At 40.0% G+C, this 16,774-nt stretch overlaps 1 protein-coding gene across 3 annotated transcripts in view; it reads right to left on the bottom strand.

Annotated features, from left to right (window-relative positions):
- glra3 (glycine receptor, alpha 3) overlaps positions 1-16,774 on the bottom strand; it is a 182,790-nt gene that overhangs the window by 24,468 nt on the left and 141,548 nt on the right. For 2 of the 3 annotated variants that reach the window (XM_048528199.2, XM_059644863.1), the window contains 4 exons: positions 9,640-9,777; positions 4,809-5,023; positions 887-1,027; positions 262-381 (listed from right to left, as the gene is read on the bottom strand). In XM_048528199.2, coding sequence (XP_048384156.1) covers positions 262-381; positions 887-1,027; positions 4,809-5,023; positions 9,640-9,777 — 614 coding nt within the window. The remainder of the gene's footprint in view (positions 1-261; positions 382-886; positions 1,028-4,808; positions 5,024-9,639; positions 9,778-16,774) is intronic. The other variant, XM_048528200.2, reaches the window with a different exon arrangement.

Here is a 16,774-nt window from a genome sequence, read left to right as displayed (position 1 = left end):
GGGAAAATATTCAATTTGTCTTATTTTTGTTTGACATTTGTAAACTTTTTTTTGTTGGGGAGATTAAACATGGTCTAAATAGATATTTCAACAAGACAGGTACCTTAAGATGAGGCTACGTTTTACCACAGATGAACAGTAAACAGACCACAAGGGGTGAAAGTTCCTACTTGATACAGACATGTGGTTAAACAGAAGGACAACTCCTCTATTTATCACTGTTTATCACATAACAAATGGGACATCTGCTTGTTATTTTACCCCAAAATTTGAACTGTAGATTTGAGCCAAAGTCCCGTATATTGGTTCGTTGCTTCTCAAGCCATTGCTACGTCGTATCGTTTCTACGTTTTCATTTCCATCAAGCACCCCCTCAACATTCTTTCATCAAAAGGGTTCAGCAAAGAAGGGAAACAAAAAAGTAGTCTATTAAGATAAAATACAGGCACAACTATCAGGGCTTCAATGGTCTCAACATTTTAAAAACATTTCCGGCTCAATAAATTACACAAGAAAAAGCATTACCTGTGAAAGAAGTCATAGTTCAGTTCATTAAGTTTGGGTATTTAATACGAGGCTTTATACCAATGTTTCCTATAGACCATTAGCAATTGAGATTTTTTTTGTACATTTTCATCCCCCTCCCGACAGAAGCCCAAGTATGGCTTGGAACTTGGTGTAACAGCAAATGCATGAATGGAAGGTGCAATCTTAAAATGGGTCATCAACAATGCAGGCCTTGTGCTTATAAGTGCACTCTGGTTGAATATTTAGCTGGTGCTAGGAATGTTGAACAATTAAGGTGGTGATATGTCAGAAAATATTGCATCCATCAGCTACAGCACGCAACCTTAAGCAGCTTCAACTTAAGAAGGTGGTTTCTGACCTTCCGTTTCCTTTTCCGTAGACGGAGTAGCTCTTTGTGTTGTCTTGACACAAAATTCACAGCTGCATACTCCAGGAGGGCAGAGAACACAAATAGCAGACAGACTGCCATCCAGATATCTATGGCCTTAACATAGGACACCTGCAGTGGAGAGAGTGGTTGAACAGACCAGGGTTGAAATTCCAGGCTAACATTCACTTACAAAAGAATCAAAGTTGCCGGCGACAAATGTCCTAAAATTAATTAAATATAAGTTTGAAATATGAAATTTTTGGTCAATGTCGATCTTGGGCAGGAGTAAAAGGAACAGGGTGGTCATTATGGGAGACTTTAACTTCTCCAGCATTGACTGGAAATGCTATAACTCTTGTATGTTGGATGGATCAGTTTTTGTCCAACGTGTGCAGGACAGTTTCCTGATTCAGTATGTCGAAGGGCTGACAAGAGGGGAGGCCACGCCTCCCCTCTGGTACTTGGTAATGAACCAGGCCAGGTGTTTGATTTAGTGGTAAGTGAGCACTTTGGAGAGAGTGACCATAATTTGGTTATGTTTAGTTTAGCGATGGAAAGGGATAGGAACATGCCACAGGCCAAGAATTATAGATGGGGGAAGGGCAATTATAATGCAATTAGGCAAGACTTAGGAGGCATAGAATGGGTTAGCAAAATGCAGGGGATGGAGACAATTGAAGTGCGAAGATGGTTGAAGGAACAGATATTGCGTGTCCTTGATAGGTATGTCCCTGTCAGGCAGGGAGGAAGTGACAAGGTAAGGGAACCGTGGTTTACTAAAGAAATTGTATCTCTTGTTAAGCGGAAGAGGGAGGCTTATGTGACGTTGAGACGAGATGGTTCAGATGAGGTGATGCAGAGTTACAGATTAGCTAGGAAGGATTTAAAGAGAGAGTTAAGAGCAAGGACGGGACATGAGCAGACATTAGCAGGTAGAATAAGGGAGAACCCTAAAGCTTTCTACAGGTATGTAAGGAATAAGAGGATGACTAGGGTAGGAATAGGGCCAGTCAAAGACAGAAGTGGGAAGTTGCATGTGGGCCCTGTGGAGTTCAGGGAGGTGCTAAACAAATATTTCTCATCTGTTTTCACTCTGGAAAAGGAGAATATTGTAGAGGAGAAGACTGAGTTATGAGCTACTAGAATTGAAAGGATTGAGGTTTTAAGGAGGAGGTGTTATCAATTCTAGAAGTGTGTAGGTGGATAAATCCCCTGGGCTGGATGGGATTTTTCCAAGGATTCTCTAGGAAGCTAGGGAGGAAGTGGCGGAAACTTTGGCCAAATTTCTTTGAGTCCTCTTTGTCTACACGTTTAGTACCAGAGGACTGGTGAATTGCAAATGTTGTGCCCTTGTTCAAGAAGGGCAGTAGAGATGACCCAGGTAATTATAGTCCAGTGAGCCTTACGTCTGTTGCAGGAAAGGTTTTGGAAAGGATTTTAAGAGATAGGTTTTGTATTCATCTAGCAAGCAACAATTTGATTGGAGACAGTCAACGTGGATGAGGGTAGGGTAGTTGACGTGGTGTACATGGACTTCAGTAAAGCCTTTGATAAGGTTCCACATGGTAGGCTTTTGGAGAAAATACAGAGGCACGGGATTGAGGGAGATTTAGCAGTTTGGATTAGAAACTGGCTTTCTGTAAGAAGGCAACGAGTGGTGCTTGATGGAAAATATTCAGCCTGGAGTCCAGTTACTAGTGGTATGCCTCAAGGATCTGTTTTGGGACCACTGCTGTTTGTCATTTTTATAAATGACTTGGACACAGGCATAGGTGGATGTGTTAGTAAGTTTGCAGATGACACTAGAGTCTGGGGAGTGGTGGACAGTGTGGAAGAATGTTGCAGGTTGCAGGGAGACTTGGATAAACTGCAGAATTGGGCCGAAAGGTGGCCAATTGAGTTCAATGTTGATAAATGTGAGGTGATTGACTTTGGGAAAAATAATAGGAAGGCAGAATACCGGGTCAATGGAAAGATTCTTGGTAGTGTGGATGTGCAGAGGGATCTTGGTGTCCATGTACACAGATCCCTGAAAGTTGCCACCCAGGTTGATAGTGATGTTGAGAAGGCTTACGGTGTATTAGGTTTTATTGGGAGAGGAATTGAGTTCCGGAGCCGTGATGTCATGCTACAACTGTACAAAATGCTTGTGCGGCTTCACTTGGAATATTGTATACAGTTCTGTTCGCCCCATTACAGGAAGGATGTGGAAGAATTGGAAAATGTGAGAAGGAGATTTACCAAGATGTTGCCTGGTCTGGAGCGCAGGCCCTATGAAGAAAGGCTGAGGGACTTGGGTCTGTTCTCATTGGAGAGAAGGAGGCTAAGAGGGGATTTAATAGAGACATACAAGATGATCAGAGGATTAGATAGGATGGACAGTGAGAGTCTTTTTCCGAGGATGATGACTTCAGCTTGTACAAGGGGGCATAGTTACAAATTGAGGGGTGATAGATTTAAGACAGATATCTGAGGCAGGTTCTTTACTCAGAGAGTGGTAAGGGCGTGGAACGCCCTGCCTGCCAATGTAGTTAACTCAGCCACATTAGGGGCATTTAAACTGTCCTTGGATAAGCATATGGATGATGATGGGATAGTGTAGGGGGAGGGGCTTAGATTAGTTCACAGGTCGGTGCAACATCGAGGGCCGAAGGGCCTGTTCTGCGCTGTAATGTTCTATGTTCCACGTTCTAATGTTTTCTATACCTCGTTAACCCTTTTAAATCTCAGTCCTTCTTCAATCCTGGCTTCTTGTGCATGGACATGGAATGCTCATCCTGGCACTTACATTGGCATTTACCCCCTCCTCAGTCCATTTTTAACCATGCTGTCTGTTATTTCACACTTCTTACATAGCTCTTATGTCTATATAAGTTCTTTAAAAATATGACGACAAAGACCACATTCAAGCTGAAAATTTCAGGAATGCAAAATGCATGGTTTTCCTTAAACTTAATGTCTTCTCAGCATTTACCTTGTTAAGTCCCTTAAGAATCTGATAAGGTTCAATAAGTCACCTCTCATTCTTCTAAACTTCAGTGAGTAGAGTCCCATTGTCTTGAACCTTTTTTTTGTAAGACAACCACTCCATACTGGAGAACAACTTTCTTTTTAAAACAAACAGAGAGGGAGGAAGGGCCACCAGACCCGAAACGTTAACTCTGATTTCGTTTCAGAGTTGCTGAGCTTTTCCAGTAACTTCTGTTTTTGCTTTTGACTTACAGCACCACAGTTCTTTTGGTTTCTTTTTAAACACTTGGTATAAGTCCTCATTTCCTATGGCACCATTTTTGTAGCCAGGGCTATGTAGGTAGCCATAAATATTTATGTGTAATGGTCAGAGCTTTTCAAAATTTTCCGCTTGTAACAAAGTGGGATACATTTAATTTGGGGCTGATATCTATGTTCGGAGACTTCAAACCCTATAGTAGTTGCGTTCTTCAAATGTTTATTCCTCCTTTGTAAAGATATTGGCAAAATGCTCTCAAAGTAATCTAATCTAAATCTCTGCCTCCAGACACAGGGTGCCTTATTAGTCACCAGAAGGCCTGATTCTTTCCTAAGTTATCCTCTGGCTCTTTAGCTGTTTGGGTTTTCCTTGATTTTATTCACCAATAATTTTTCATGGTCTTTCTTTGCTTTACAATTTTCTTTTTTGTTGTTTCAGTCTTACTACTAAAGAAATAAAAATGGTAAGAGGTACTCAACAGATGGTCCAGCTGATAGTCTACATGATGCTCTTAATCCTCATCTTAGCTCATTGAGGGGTACATGCTTCTGATTAGTGACCAGTCAAGATTGGGACGTTGACAAGGGAACAATCTTAGATAATGGACATACAGGCTTCAGGTGTCTATTCATGACAGAGTTGATGATCAATTAATTCCAAGCAAATAGTTCAACTTCCTACCTTCGGCAACGAAGCTCGTGATCCAGAACTTTGTGTCGTCATGGTGAGCACTGTTGTGATTCCTAAGGCTACTCTAGCAGGGGCTGCATCCATGTTTATCCAAAATGACACCCAGGATAGAATCACAATTAGAAGGCTTGGAATGTACATCTGAATTAAGTAATAGCCCATTTGTCTCTCAAGATGGAACCTTACTTCAATACAAGTGAATTTTCCTGCAAAAAATATAATGGAGCATAAGAAAAGAAGGCCAAATATGTTACATCTTGTGTATGTTGTGCTTCAAACATCATTTTCCATGCTTCAACAGATTACAATGCATGCAATTGCATTGGGTTGATGTCATATAAACTGGTACCCAGAGTCATAAAGTCATAGAGGACTACAGCATGGAAACAGGCCCTTCAGCCTGACTTGCCCATACTGTCAAGTTTTCAAAATTTAAATCGTCTCATTTGCCTGTGTTTGGCCCATATCCCAACGTAATTACCCTATCCATGTACCTGTCTAAATGTTTCTTAAACTGGTACCTGTGTAACTTTGCTGAAGTGCAGCAGTGTGGAAGGCACGCTCATTTTTTTGATGCTGCCAAATTGTCCAAGTTAAATGATATTAGCAGGAGTAGAGACAATGACATGGTGGAAATGTCACTAGGTGAGGCACGTGGATGCAAATCCGACAATCGCGTCTGGTGAAATTCAACCGCCAAATAAAGACATTAAATACTGTGCATAATAGGTTAGTGTCTGTGACATTGATCATTACAAATTGGTAAAACTCCACCTTGGTCACTGATATCCTACTTTCATCCTCAGCAACACAAGCATCATTGGACAGACTTGAGCTCTCAATGATAATCGTTACAAAAAGAGCTTTATTGAACCGAAGTACAACTGTCATTTTGGAATTAAAATCAAACTCAACAGGACTATTAATCAAGCCTCTAGATTACCAGCTAACAATATTACCAACGCATTCTGTTACCCTTGTAATGAAAAGCACTGAAAATGAACCAGTAATATAACATCAATGAGTATCCCGTTCTGATTGGAAGATGTGAATGTTTGAAGGAGAAAAAAATGCATCTATCCATTGACAGTGACTTTAAATATCCAAAATAAGTAATAAAATTAATACATATAGACCAACTGAAAAGTATTTATCTCAGAATAAATGTTGACAGTGCCACATATAGAGGTAATGCATGTTTTAATAAGGATAGTGGGATATTAACAAGGTTTGTTTTGTTGGTAGTTAGATTGAGTTATGAAATGCCAGACTTATTAGCTGAGAGCTTTGTACATTATTGAACAGGTCCCAGTATACAATGATATTGCAGCCAGTAACACCAATAATGATGCACAGCTGAAATTCCTGTGAGGAAATGTATATTACCTGAACTTCCAAGTTATGATATGTTCTACCAGACTCACCCATTAGATGGAACAGCCTTTCTTGATATACATTATCAACTTCAGTCATGGTAGATACCTCAGTTGGAACTAGTGCAACTTCCACATTTAAAGGAATCCAAATATGCAACATTGCTTTTTAACAATTTTAACCCTGACTCTGTCTCTATTATTGCAATTGCTTTTCATTCTAATTTCCTACTTTCCCCCAATTCCACATGTCTTAACCTTGTCCTGTAGTTCCCTCTGCAGAGATTAATGTCCAGTTGAGGAAGGAAAATTGGTTATGAGGCCAGAATCCCTCCTGTTTTCTGGAGTGCGATTAAAATTCTGACATCCCATCATCAAACAAAGATGACTTGTTTATTTGCTTGGCTCCTGGGTGATGTGGAGAATGAAGGAGTTAATGCAGCTTAAGTTAACTAACTCAGTTTTTTTTTAGTGAGAATACAATAAGAAGTGCTTTCCAGAAGACCAGACAGTTTGAGGTTACTGGTGGAGAAACTAGAAAGAGTTGTTTAGTTGGAAATTGGCTGAGCTTGAGCCCAGATGTACAAGTGCTTGTGATTGTAATGTGTATCCCTAAATATAGGGAGCTGTAATAAAATTTATTTGACCTCTTCAGTACTACATGACACACATTGCACATTTATGTTATGTGAGCTAACATATCAGATTGTGATAACTGCAGATCATTGGATGTCATGCCTTACATACATGTCTGTACAATTCAGTAGAAAGACCATGAAATGTAATGTAAAATAAACGGTTCTAGCCTAAAGATATGTAGGAACAGAGAGAAAATATATATAAATCCGCAAAGGTGGGAGGACAGGAAGAGAGAGCAGATAAAAAGCATATCAAATAATAGACTATAGGTACATTGAGTACAAGAACAAGGATAAACTTAAGAAGAGGTAGTGGTATAGTGATAATGTCACTGGGCTAATTATCAAGAACTCTAGGCTAATGCCCTGAGGACAGGGATTCAAATTTCACAACTAGAATTGGGAAGAAAAAGAAAATCTACAATTAAAAAGCCACTTAATAGTAACCACGTAACTGATGTTGATTCTTGTTCCCTTTCAGCAAGGAAATGTGGCATCCTTATCTGGTCTGGCTTACACGTGACTCCAGGCCCAGTAAGAAGGACTGTTAATTGCCCCATGACAAATAGAGATGAGCAATACCTGGCCAGCAACTCCCCACATCCAAGACTTTTTAGACCTCAGCTAGCATGTACAGTTCTGGACACCACATGATAGAAAGGTAGTAAATACATTTGAGAGACTGCAGAAGAATTTGGTCCATTAATAAGGGTCACAATTTCAAGATTTTTAGCAGTAGAGCCAGGAGTGAGATGAGAAACTTCTTTCCTCAGAGAGTTCTTAGGATTTGGAATGCCCTACTCAGGAGAATGACGGAGGCGGATTCCATACAAGGTTTCAATAGAGAGCTGGATGTGTATTTGAAAGTGATGAAGCTACAGGGATGTGGAAATAGGGACAGTGGGACTCGTTGGGTACTACTTTCAGGAGATAGTACAGACATGGTAGGTCGAATGGCCTCCTTCTGTACTGTAAAATTCGATGATTCTCTGATTTTAGGCTTCTAAGAGATTTACCAGAATAGCTCCAGGGATAAGGCACTACAGTTGGTTGTCAGGATAGGTGAGAGATGAGGACTGTGCGAATTAGAGAGGAACAAGCTGAGAGGAGATTTGATAAAGGTTTTCAAAGTCAGAAAGGGTCTGGGTAGAGCAGATAGGGAGAATCTATTCCTACTCAAAGATGAGTTGAGAACTAGAGGGGTCAGTTTTAAGAGATAGTAGGAACTGCCAATGCTGGAGAATCTGAGATAACAAGGTGTAGAACTGGATGAGCACAGCAAGTCAAGCAGCATCAGAGGAGCAGGAAAGCTGATGTTTTCGGTCTAGATCCTTCTGCAGAACTAGAGGAAGGGAAGGGGCTTCTGAAATAAATAGGGACAGAGGGGAAGGTGGATAGAAGTTGGATAAAGGAGAAGAATGGTGGAGGGGAGACAGACAGGCCAAGGAGGCAGGGTTGGAGCCAGTAAAGGTGATTGTAGGTGGGGAATTAGAGAGGGTTTAGGTCGGTCAATGGAGGACAGACAGGTCAAAGAGGTGGGACGAGGATAGTACGTAGGATTTTGGGGTGGGGCTTGAGGTGGGAAGAGTGGGTAAATGGGAGGACAGGTTAGGGAGACGGGTACGAGTTGGGCTGGTTTTGGGATGCGATCAGGGCAAGGGAGATTTTGAAGCTTGTGAAGTCCACATTGATACCATTGGGCTGCAGAGTTCCCAAGTAAAATATGAAATGCTGTTCCTACAACTTTCGGGTGGCATCGTTGTGGCACTGCAGGAGACCCAGGAGGGACATGTCTTCTAAGGATTGGGAGGGGGAGTTGAAATGGTTCGTGACTGGGAGGTGCAGTTGTTCGTTGTGAAATGAGTGTAGGTGTTCAGCAAAGCGGTCCCCAAGTCTCCGCTTGGTTTCCTCAATGTAGAGGAGGCCACAATGGGAACAGCAGATACAGTATACCACATTAGCAGGTGAATGTGCAGGGTTTAGCTTTAAAGTGTTTTGAAAAAGAAGCAAATGCTAGGAGAGAAAAAAACATTATTGCAGAGCGAATTAATTATGATATGGAATGCTTTGCCTGGAAATGTGGTGGAGGCAGGTTCAATGAAGGCATTTGAAGTGCGTTGGATGATTATTTAATTATAAACACTGTGCAGGTGTATGGGGAAGAGGCAGGAGATTGGCAGTCAATAAAGATACTCAGAGAGCCAGTGCAGAAATGATGGGCTGAATCACTGACACAATTCTGAGATTCTGTGACAATGGTGAGACCAGGAGTGATACAGACAGGATAAGATTGAGAATGTTTGAAATCAGCTATGTAGTTGCTCTTTTCGAATTTTTGTACAAATAAAATCTTACTTGCTATATCTGATCTTAGAGGGAGAGAGAATTGGGGACTTCAGAGAGCGACTATAGAAACTCTGAGAGGGAGAGAGACTTTGAGAGAGAGAATTCGGAACTTGAATGTTTATCTTGCATGCATACATTTTTGTCTCTAACCACCTCTGACTTTGTGGTATTTTTCCATAACATTGGGTTCGGCTCTGAGCTCACAACTTTGTTGTAAATTTGTTACCAATTTAGTTCCAAATTAGGGGCAGAATAAGAAGCAAATTTGTTGTAGATTCTTCTTAGCTAAGGTCTGATTAACTAAAAAACTCAAGACCAGTTCCCAAAAGATTACTTTTTATTTATTTATTTATTTTTAAATAATTTTTTTAAATACTTCTATTGCAAATTGATGATTGACAGCACATCTAACTTCAGCACTGCATACTTGCATGCCCTTTTCACCAGGTGAAGCTATGATCATACCTGTATTATAATGTTTTGTACAGTAGCGTAAATCTTTCTCTTCTTTCAGGACAAATTGTGGTAAGGTTAGTCCATCTGCAGTTTGCACTGGTTTATCTGCATCCCATTCAAAGATCAAATCATTCATTGTATAGCCAACTGAAGAAAGAAAGTAAGAATAAGTCTGGGTGACAGCAGCTCAGAATAGCATATATTATATTTATTTTGTTTTGGTGTATAATAAGCACAGACAATAAACTAGCCTCTATTTCCTTGTACATCTGATATGTACTGTCTCTTGAAGCAACATAATGAAAACATCAATTGTATGTCACAAGCAAATGTAACCTACACTTCCATTGAAAATGGAGTACCGTGTAGGTGACAGACTTTGAAAAAGGCTTTTAGAGTCAAAAACAAAAACAGAAATTGCTGGAGAAACTCAGCATCTATGGAGAGAAAACAGAGTTAAAGTTTCAAGTTCAGGGAGCCTTTTTCAGAATGTTCTGTAGAAGGGTTACTGGACTCAAAATGTTGACTCTGCTTTCTTTCCAAAGATGCTGCCAAACCTGCTGAGCTTCCCCAGCAATTTCTGTTTTGCTTCAGATTTTCAATATCTGCAGTACTTTGTTTAATTTTACAACTGAATCATGAACTGGAATGAGCACAGGATGTGTTTAGAAAGAGAAGGAAAACGTCTTCACGGACAGAGAGGCTGTCTATCAACATAATAATGGCACCTGAGGCACAAATCTGGAAATTGCATCTCCTAATGCGGCACCAACCCTTGGAAAGTCTAGGTACCCTTTTGGAAAGGTAACAGTCCCTACTCCCTATTGGATACAGCTTTAAGATTTCAGTGTATAGTTTGAGACATAGAAGATGATCAGAGGATTAGATAAGGTGGACAGTGAGAATGTTTTTCTGAGGATGATGACTTCAGCTTGTACAAGGGGGCATAGCTACAACTTGAGGGGTGATAGATTTAAGACAGATGTCAGAGGTAGGTTCTTTACTCAGAGAGTGGTAAGGGCATGGAACGCCCTGCCTGCCAATGTAGTTAACTCAGCCACATTAGGGGCATTTAAACAGTCCTTGGATAAGCATATGGATAATGATGGGATAGTGTAGGGGGAGGGGCTTAGATTAGTTCACAGGTCAGTGCAACATCGAGGGCCAAACGGCCTGTTCTGCGCTGCATTGTTCTATGTTCTACATTCTATCATTGGGGAAGGTCAGGTGGCCTTGGCCTTTGGAAGAGGTCAAGTGCCCTCTGAGATTGCTAAATGTATTTTCTGATTGGAGCTGTTAATCTGGTCCAAACAGGAAGCTCTAGCTGACAGATAAGAACAGCAGTGTCAAACATCATGACACTTTGAGAACTGGTTCTGAGGGATCTGGATCAATGTTTAGGACTTTGCATGTGTAAATAGAGGGTGACTTCAAAATATTGGCCTAGTGGAGTTATTTCAAAAACCTTTTGAACTGTCAACAGAATTGTAAAAGCTGCAGTCAAGGGAACATCATGATAGTTGTCACGGGGAGATGTCAAGCTTTCAAAGCATGTAAAACCCCTGTCCTTTAAATGTTTGAAAAAAAATCAGAAATGTCACTGCTTGCTATTTCATTGTGTCTGCTGACATAGCCTGGGGACTATTATTTTAGGATTAGTCTTGCAGAATTGATTTCTCAACATTTCATGATTGGGATTAGTGCTTGTTGTTTCACTGCTTGATTGACAGCTCCAAATACTTACAAACTTTTGAGATGAGAATACAAAAACCTGCCTTCATAAGGCGTCACAGGAAGTTTTTTTTCTTTAATGTAGGAAAACTAAAATGATTTCTATCGATCTGTAATTTTGTCTTTGCACACTTCAGTCCTATTTGTGAAAAACAAAAATTCTGCATTTCGGTTTGAGTTTAATCAATACATATTGCTTAAAAACAAACAAACAAAAAAAATTTATTGGTCCTTGACTCATTTTACAGAGTTCTAATTCTACATGTATTTCCTTTCCTTACTTTTTTCGTTTTGTCACAAAGGCAATAATTTTTATAGCCTTTCTGTATGTCCAGTCAATTAATGAATTTACATCCTATCAAAGTCAAGTTTCTCCTTCACGTTGAACTCAGTGATGTGCTTGTATGACAAATTGTGATTCCAAAAGGAGATATCAGTACCTTCAAACTCCTTAACATAGAACAGTCCAGCACAGGAACTGGTCCTTTGGCTCACAATGTTGTGCTGAACTTGACACTGCATTCAAATTGAATAAAAACAATGCAATGGAACAGAATGATTTAGGGTTACTAGAGATTCACTCTAAAAATCATTTTCAAATGGAAAAAGGACAGAAGATCTAAAATAGGCTAATACATAGACCAAAACATAAACAGTTGACTGGTAGAATCAACAGAAATGTGACATTCATAAAAAAGTTTTGAAAGATGCCAGAATTTGCAAAGATGGAAGTCAATGCAGAAAAATCTACAGAGGATCATAGAAATTAATAGTAGGGAATGACAGAATGGGAAGCAATTGAGAGGTAAGATCTTTGCGGTATTCACGGGTCAAAGTAAAATAATGGCAGATGGCGTGAAGAATGAAAATCTGCTATTAAACTTTCAGTTCAATGAGCTAATACATCAATTCTTTGCAGCAATTTTTAATGTGTTGGAGCGTTTGCACTCTTTGAGCAAGCTGTATGAGCTTTAAAATGACTAATAACTACAGATGTTCGTGAAAGAAGTCACAAAGGATGAAGTGTGTTTTGTAGGTCAGTTGTAGTAGGCCTGGGTCTTTTATGAGGTGAGCCAACAATAATAAGGCCATAAAGGAAGAAATTGGCATCAATATGAGAGAACATACTGTTAACAAGCTTTGTAGCTGCAACATACTTTGAGCAACAGGTAGCAATGAATGTTATGTTCATGTTTGCTTGCAACTGAGAAACTAAGGCTAAGGAGCTTAGGCCCAAAGAACAGGAAGCCACCACGGTTCAAAAGAGCAAAAAAGATTAAGTAAAGCAGGGAGTAGCAATCAGATCAGAAAAGGCACATTCTAAGAGAATCATTCCATGGGTCATGTGAATAGGCCAAGCCATAGATAATTGAAAGTTAAGCATCTCGGGGACCATTGGGCTGCAAACTATTAATTACTACATTTGGTATTAATGCACAACAACATAGCGTACTTGAATGGTATTGTGTATTTAATTCTTTTAAAATGAGACAGGCTTATTAAAATACCAGGAGAAGGAACATTATCCAAGAGGATTACACATTCACAGCAATTATTGACAGTGCAGATAATAAAATGTGAAGCTGGATGAACACAGCAGGCCCAGCAGCATCTCAGGAGCTTGGATTCTCCAGCATCTGCAGTTCCCATTATCACATCATTGACAGTGCAGAGTTGTGTTTCCATTACTGACAGCACTGGGAAGCTTCAGATGAGAACTTTTTACAATTGGCTATGATTGTCCTCCATCCACAGTGGATCTCTGAGCACTTAGCATCTAGTCTCACAACCAAATAATGGACACTTGAGTAAGATACCTGTGCAAAGAAAACTAGAAAGAAAGCTGCTATGTTTAGGAAAGGAGGGGTGAAGGGAATTTGGTGTAATTAGAAGAGAAAATATTTAATAATAAAAATGTCACAGGAGCAACTGTGACAGAGTGAAGTCTTAGGAGTGAATGCATGTTATTGTACTCACATCAGCAGCCCTGCAATCAATATTGGATACTATTTAAGTTAGCAAAAATTTAAGTAAATGACCAAGATTTAAAAGATGGCAGATTGACTTTTATATAAACTATGACACTCCTTCCAACTGCAGGAATAGCAAGAATCAAAAATCTTGCATAAATAGTAGGGTTCATACAGTGTACTTAACACGATCTATTACTCTGAAGTACATATTCAAAGTGGTCATTTTGAATACATTCTGCATATGTTCATCTTCATTTGTTGCATGTATTTTTGTTGACTTCAAAAACATATGGAATAACTTTGCTCCCCTGTAATGTGAAAGCATATGGAGTTGCTGGCTCTATAACATGTGTCTATGCGAATAGCTGTAACTTGATGATACAATATTTTAAAGAACTGATAAACATACAATTTTTAAAACAGTTATCTGCAAAAACTAAAAGCTTGCTGATATTCAAAAGGATTGTAATTATTTGTTAAAGTGATGTGAACAGCATTTGTTGACCATCCCTAATCGCCCATGAACAAGTGAGCGGGAACCACTTTTGTGAACAGCTGTGGTCCATGTGCTATAGGTATGAAGAGGTTGAATTAGTTTCATTTAATTAACTGTTAACTTTTAAATCCTATTGTAAAAGTAAATAGGACCACAGATTTAAGCCAGGCTAATTGTATAGGAGATAACAAAGGATGGAGCTGGATGGACACAGCAGGCCAAGCAGCATCTTAGGAGCACAAAAGCTGACATTTCAGGATTCTCCAGCATCTGCTGTTTTCATTACCTCTAATTGTATAGGAGCTCATTTAGAGCCAGTAGAGCACTGGTAGTGTCCCTACTTCTGAATCAGGAGACCCATGTTCAAGTCTGACCTGCTCCCAAGATGTGTAATAACATCTTTGAACAGGTCAATTAGAAAAATAGGTTAAATTAAAATTTAGGAGCTGCACTGTCAGATGATGAAGTTTGTCTTGAGTAAAGAGACAATGTTTATGAAGATTATCGTGAAACAAAGATATAATGAGAAACATGGAGACTCAAGTGTGGGAATTGTAATAAGCATAGGATGATCTGCATAAAGCTGAAAGCATGAAGGTGTTTTGTAGCTTAATGGAATGAGCACCAAACTTTGCTGTGTACACCCATCGCCTATAACCTGAAGATTCCGCACTAACTCACACACCATGCTGATTTGGAACTATATTGATGTTCCTTCACTGTTGCTGGGTCAACTCCCTGTTAACAGGGCTGCAAAGCTACTTCCATGACACAGACTGCAGTGATTCTAGAAGGCAGCTCAAGGGCAACTAGGGAGAGGCAAAATGTGCTAGAGTGATGCTGCACCAGTGATACGTTTCATGAACAAATTTTAAACAAAATTAAGTTGTAATTAATGGTGACGTAGTATGTTGGTGGGGGTGGGTGCTGCTATTGGTGGGGAGGGCTGCGGACTTCAGGCACCTTATTGAGCAAAGGTATTCTCAGCTGGTCAATGAGAGAATGACGTTTTCCAGAGGAATGCAGATAGTGAGCAATGAGTGACTGGAAGAGGTTATGGCCTGAAGTGTCTGTGTGCTTAGACAGACTGAAAGGTAACACTGTCTGTAGAGGATGTGAGGTCTCATCTGCTTGGCCTCTACATTCATCTGCTGTGTTCTGTAGAGTGGCATTTGACTGAGGAGTAGTGAGCTGGTCTTCTGTTGGTAATGCGGTTGTGGAATGTTGTTCTATCTCACATTCCTTAGCAGAGGCAAGAGTTGAACCTGCAGCCATAATATAATCTAGGCTGGCAGCAAGGAATCCAACTGAAGGTTGGACAAGTACAAGCCAAGAGAAAGGACTTGCAGTAGTACACTGGCATCTACCTGATGATGTGGATATTACCCAGCTATATCCTGTACACACAAAGGAAGGACAACTCCAATCTGGTCATTTGCTACCCCATCCGTCTCCTCTCAATCATCAGTAAAGTGATAGAAAATTTTATCACAGTGCTATCTGCTCAGCAAAAACCTGCTGAGAGAAACCTGGTTTGGGTTTCACCAGTGTCACTCAGCTCTTGACCTCAATACTGCTCTGAGATCAAACCTGGCCAAAGAGCTGAATTCCAGAGGCAAGGTGAGTGTAACTGCCCAACATGTCACACTGTATTTGACTCAACACGATTGCAATTAGCCTCAATGAGAATGGGTGATGTCTCTGTTAGATAGAGTCATAACGAGCACAAAAAAAGATGGTTTTTGGTTGTGGGAGATCAATCATCTCTGCAGGAGTTCCTCAGGTTAGTGTCCTTGGCCCAAACATCTTCAGCTGCTTCATCAATGACATTCACTCCATTATAAGTGGGGATATTCACTGATGATTGCACAATGTTCAGCACCATTTGTGAATCTTCAGATTCTGAATCAGTCCATATTCAACCGCAACAGACTTTGAACTGTGTTGTTGTTCTATCACTGTCGCTGGGTCAACTCCCTTCCTAACCGACCTGAGAGTCTACATATATGACATAGGCTGCAGCAATCCTAGACCAGACTTGGGCTGACAAGTGGCAGGTAACATTCATGTCACATAAATGTCAAGCAATAACAATTTTCATCAAGACAGAATCTAAACATTGAACATTAGTCCTTGATTTTCAATGGCAACACCATTGCTTAATCCTCCTCTATCAACATCATGGAGATTATTGTTGACCAGAAACTGAACTGGATTTACCACGTAAATAATGTGGCTACAAGAGCAGGTCAGAGGTTCAGAATAACATACCTCTTGTTCCCTAAAGCCTGTCTACAAGGTGTAATCAGGAGTGTAATGGTTCACTCTCCTATTACCTGGATGAGTGCAGCAATACCTACTAGGACAATCACATCACAGCCTGAGAGTCTATTGTAAAGGATGCAAGAGCAGAGTATTTGGAAAGAGACAATACAATCAAGCAGACCCAGCATGGCTTCATGAAAAGGAAATCAGACCTAATAAATTTATTATAACTTCATAAGGAAGGTAGATAAAGGGTACCAGGGGATGTAATATATTTGGATTTTGAAAATGCATTTGATAAGTTACCGCAAATAAGGCATCTTAGTAAGCATCCATGGTGTTTGTGATAATATTTTAACATTAATTAACTAACAAATAAAAATCAGAGATTTAAGACAAAGGTATGCATTTAAGATTGTAACTTGTAACTAGCAGAGGTCCCTTGGTGGGACTTGAACCCCAACCTTCAGGTCCAGAGATAGAGGCACAATTACCACATCACACAAACATTGGTGCCTTGGTGGTTAAAGCCAGAATCATTGGATAAAACACCAGTTAACAATCCATTTAACAAACTTAATTATTTAACACCTCAAGGGGACCTATGCAAACCCAGCTGGGTTAAACCCAGAAGTAGAGAAGATCAGTAGGGACCACAATTCAGCCTCATTCTTGAGGG

Source organism: Stegostoma tigrinum, chromosome 3 (genome assembly GCF_030684315.1).
Source record: "Stegostoma tigrinum isolate sSteTig4 chromosome 3, sSteTig4.hap1, whole genome shotgun sequence".
Lineage (NCBI taxonomy): Eukaryota > Metazoa > Chordata > Chondrichthyes > Orectolobiformes > Stegostomatidae > Stegostoma > Stegostoma tigrinum.
The sequence above is the reverse complement of the archived record's forward strand: the minus strand, read 5'-3'. Positions and strand labels throughout refer to the sequence as shown.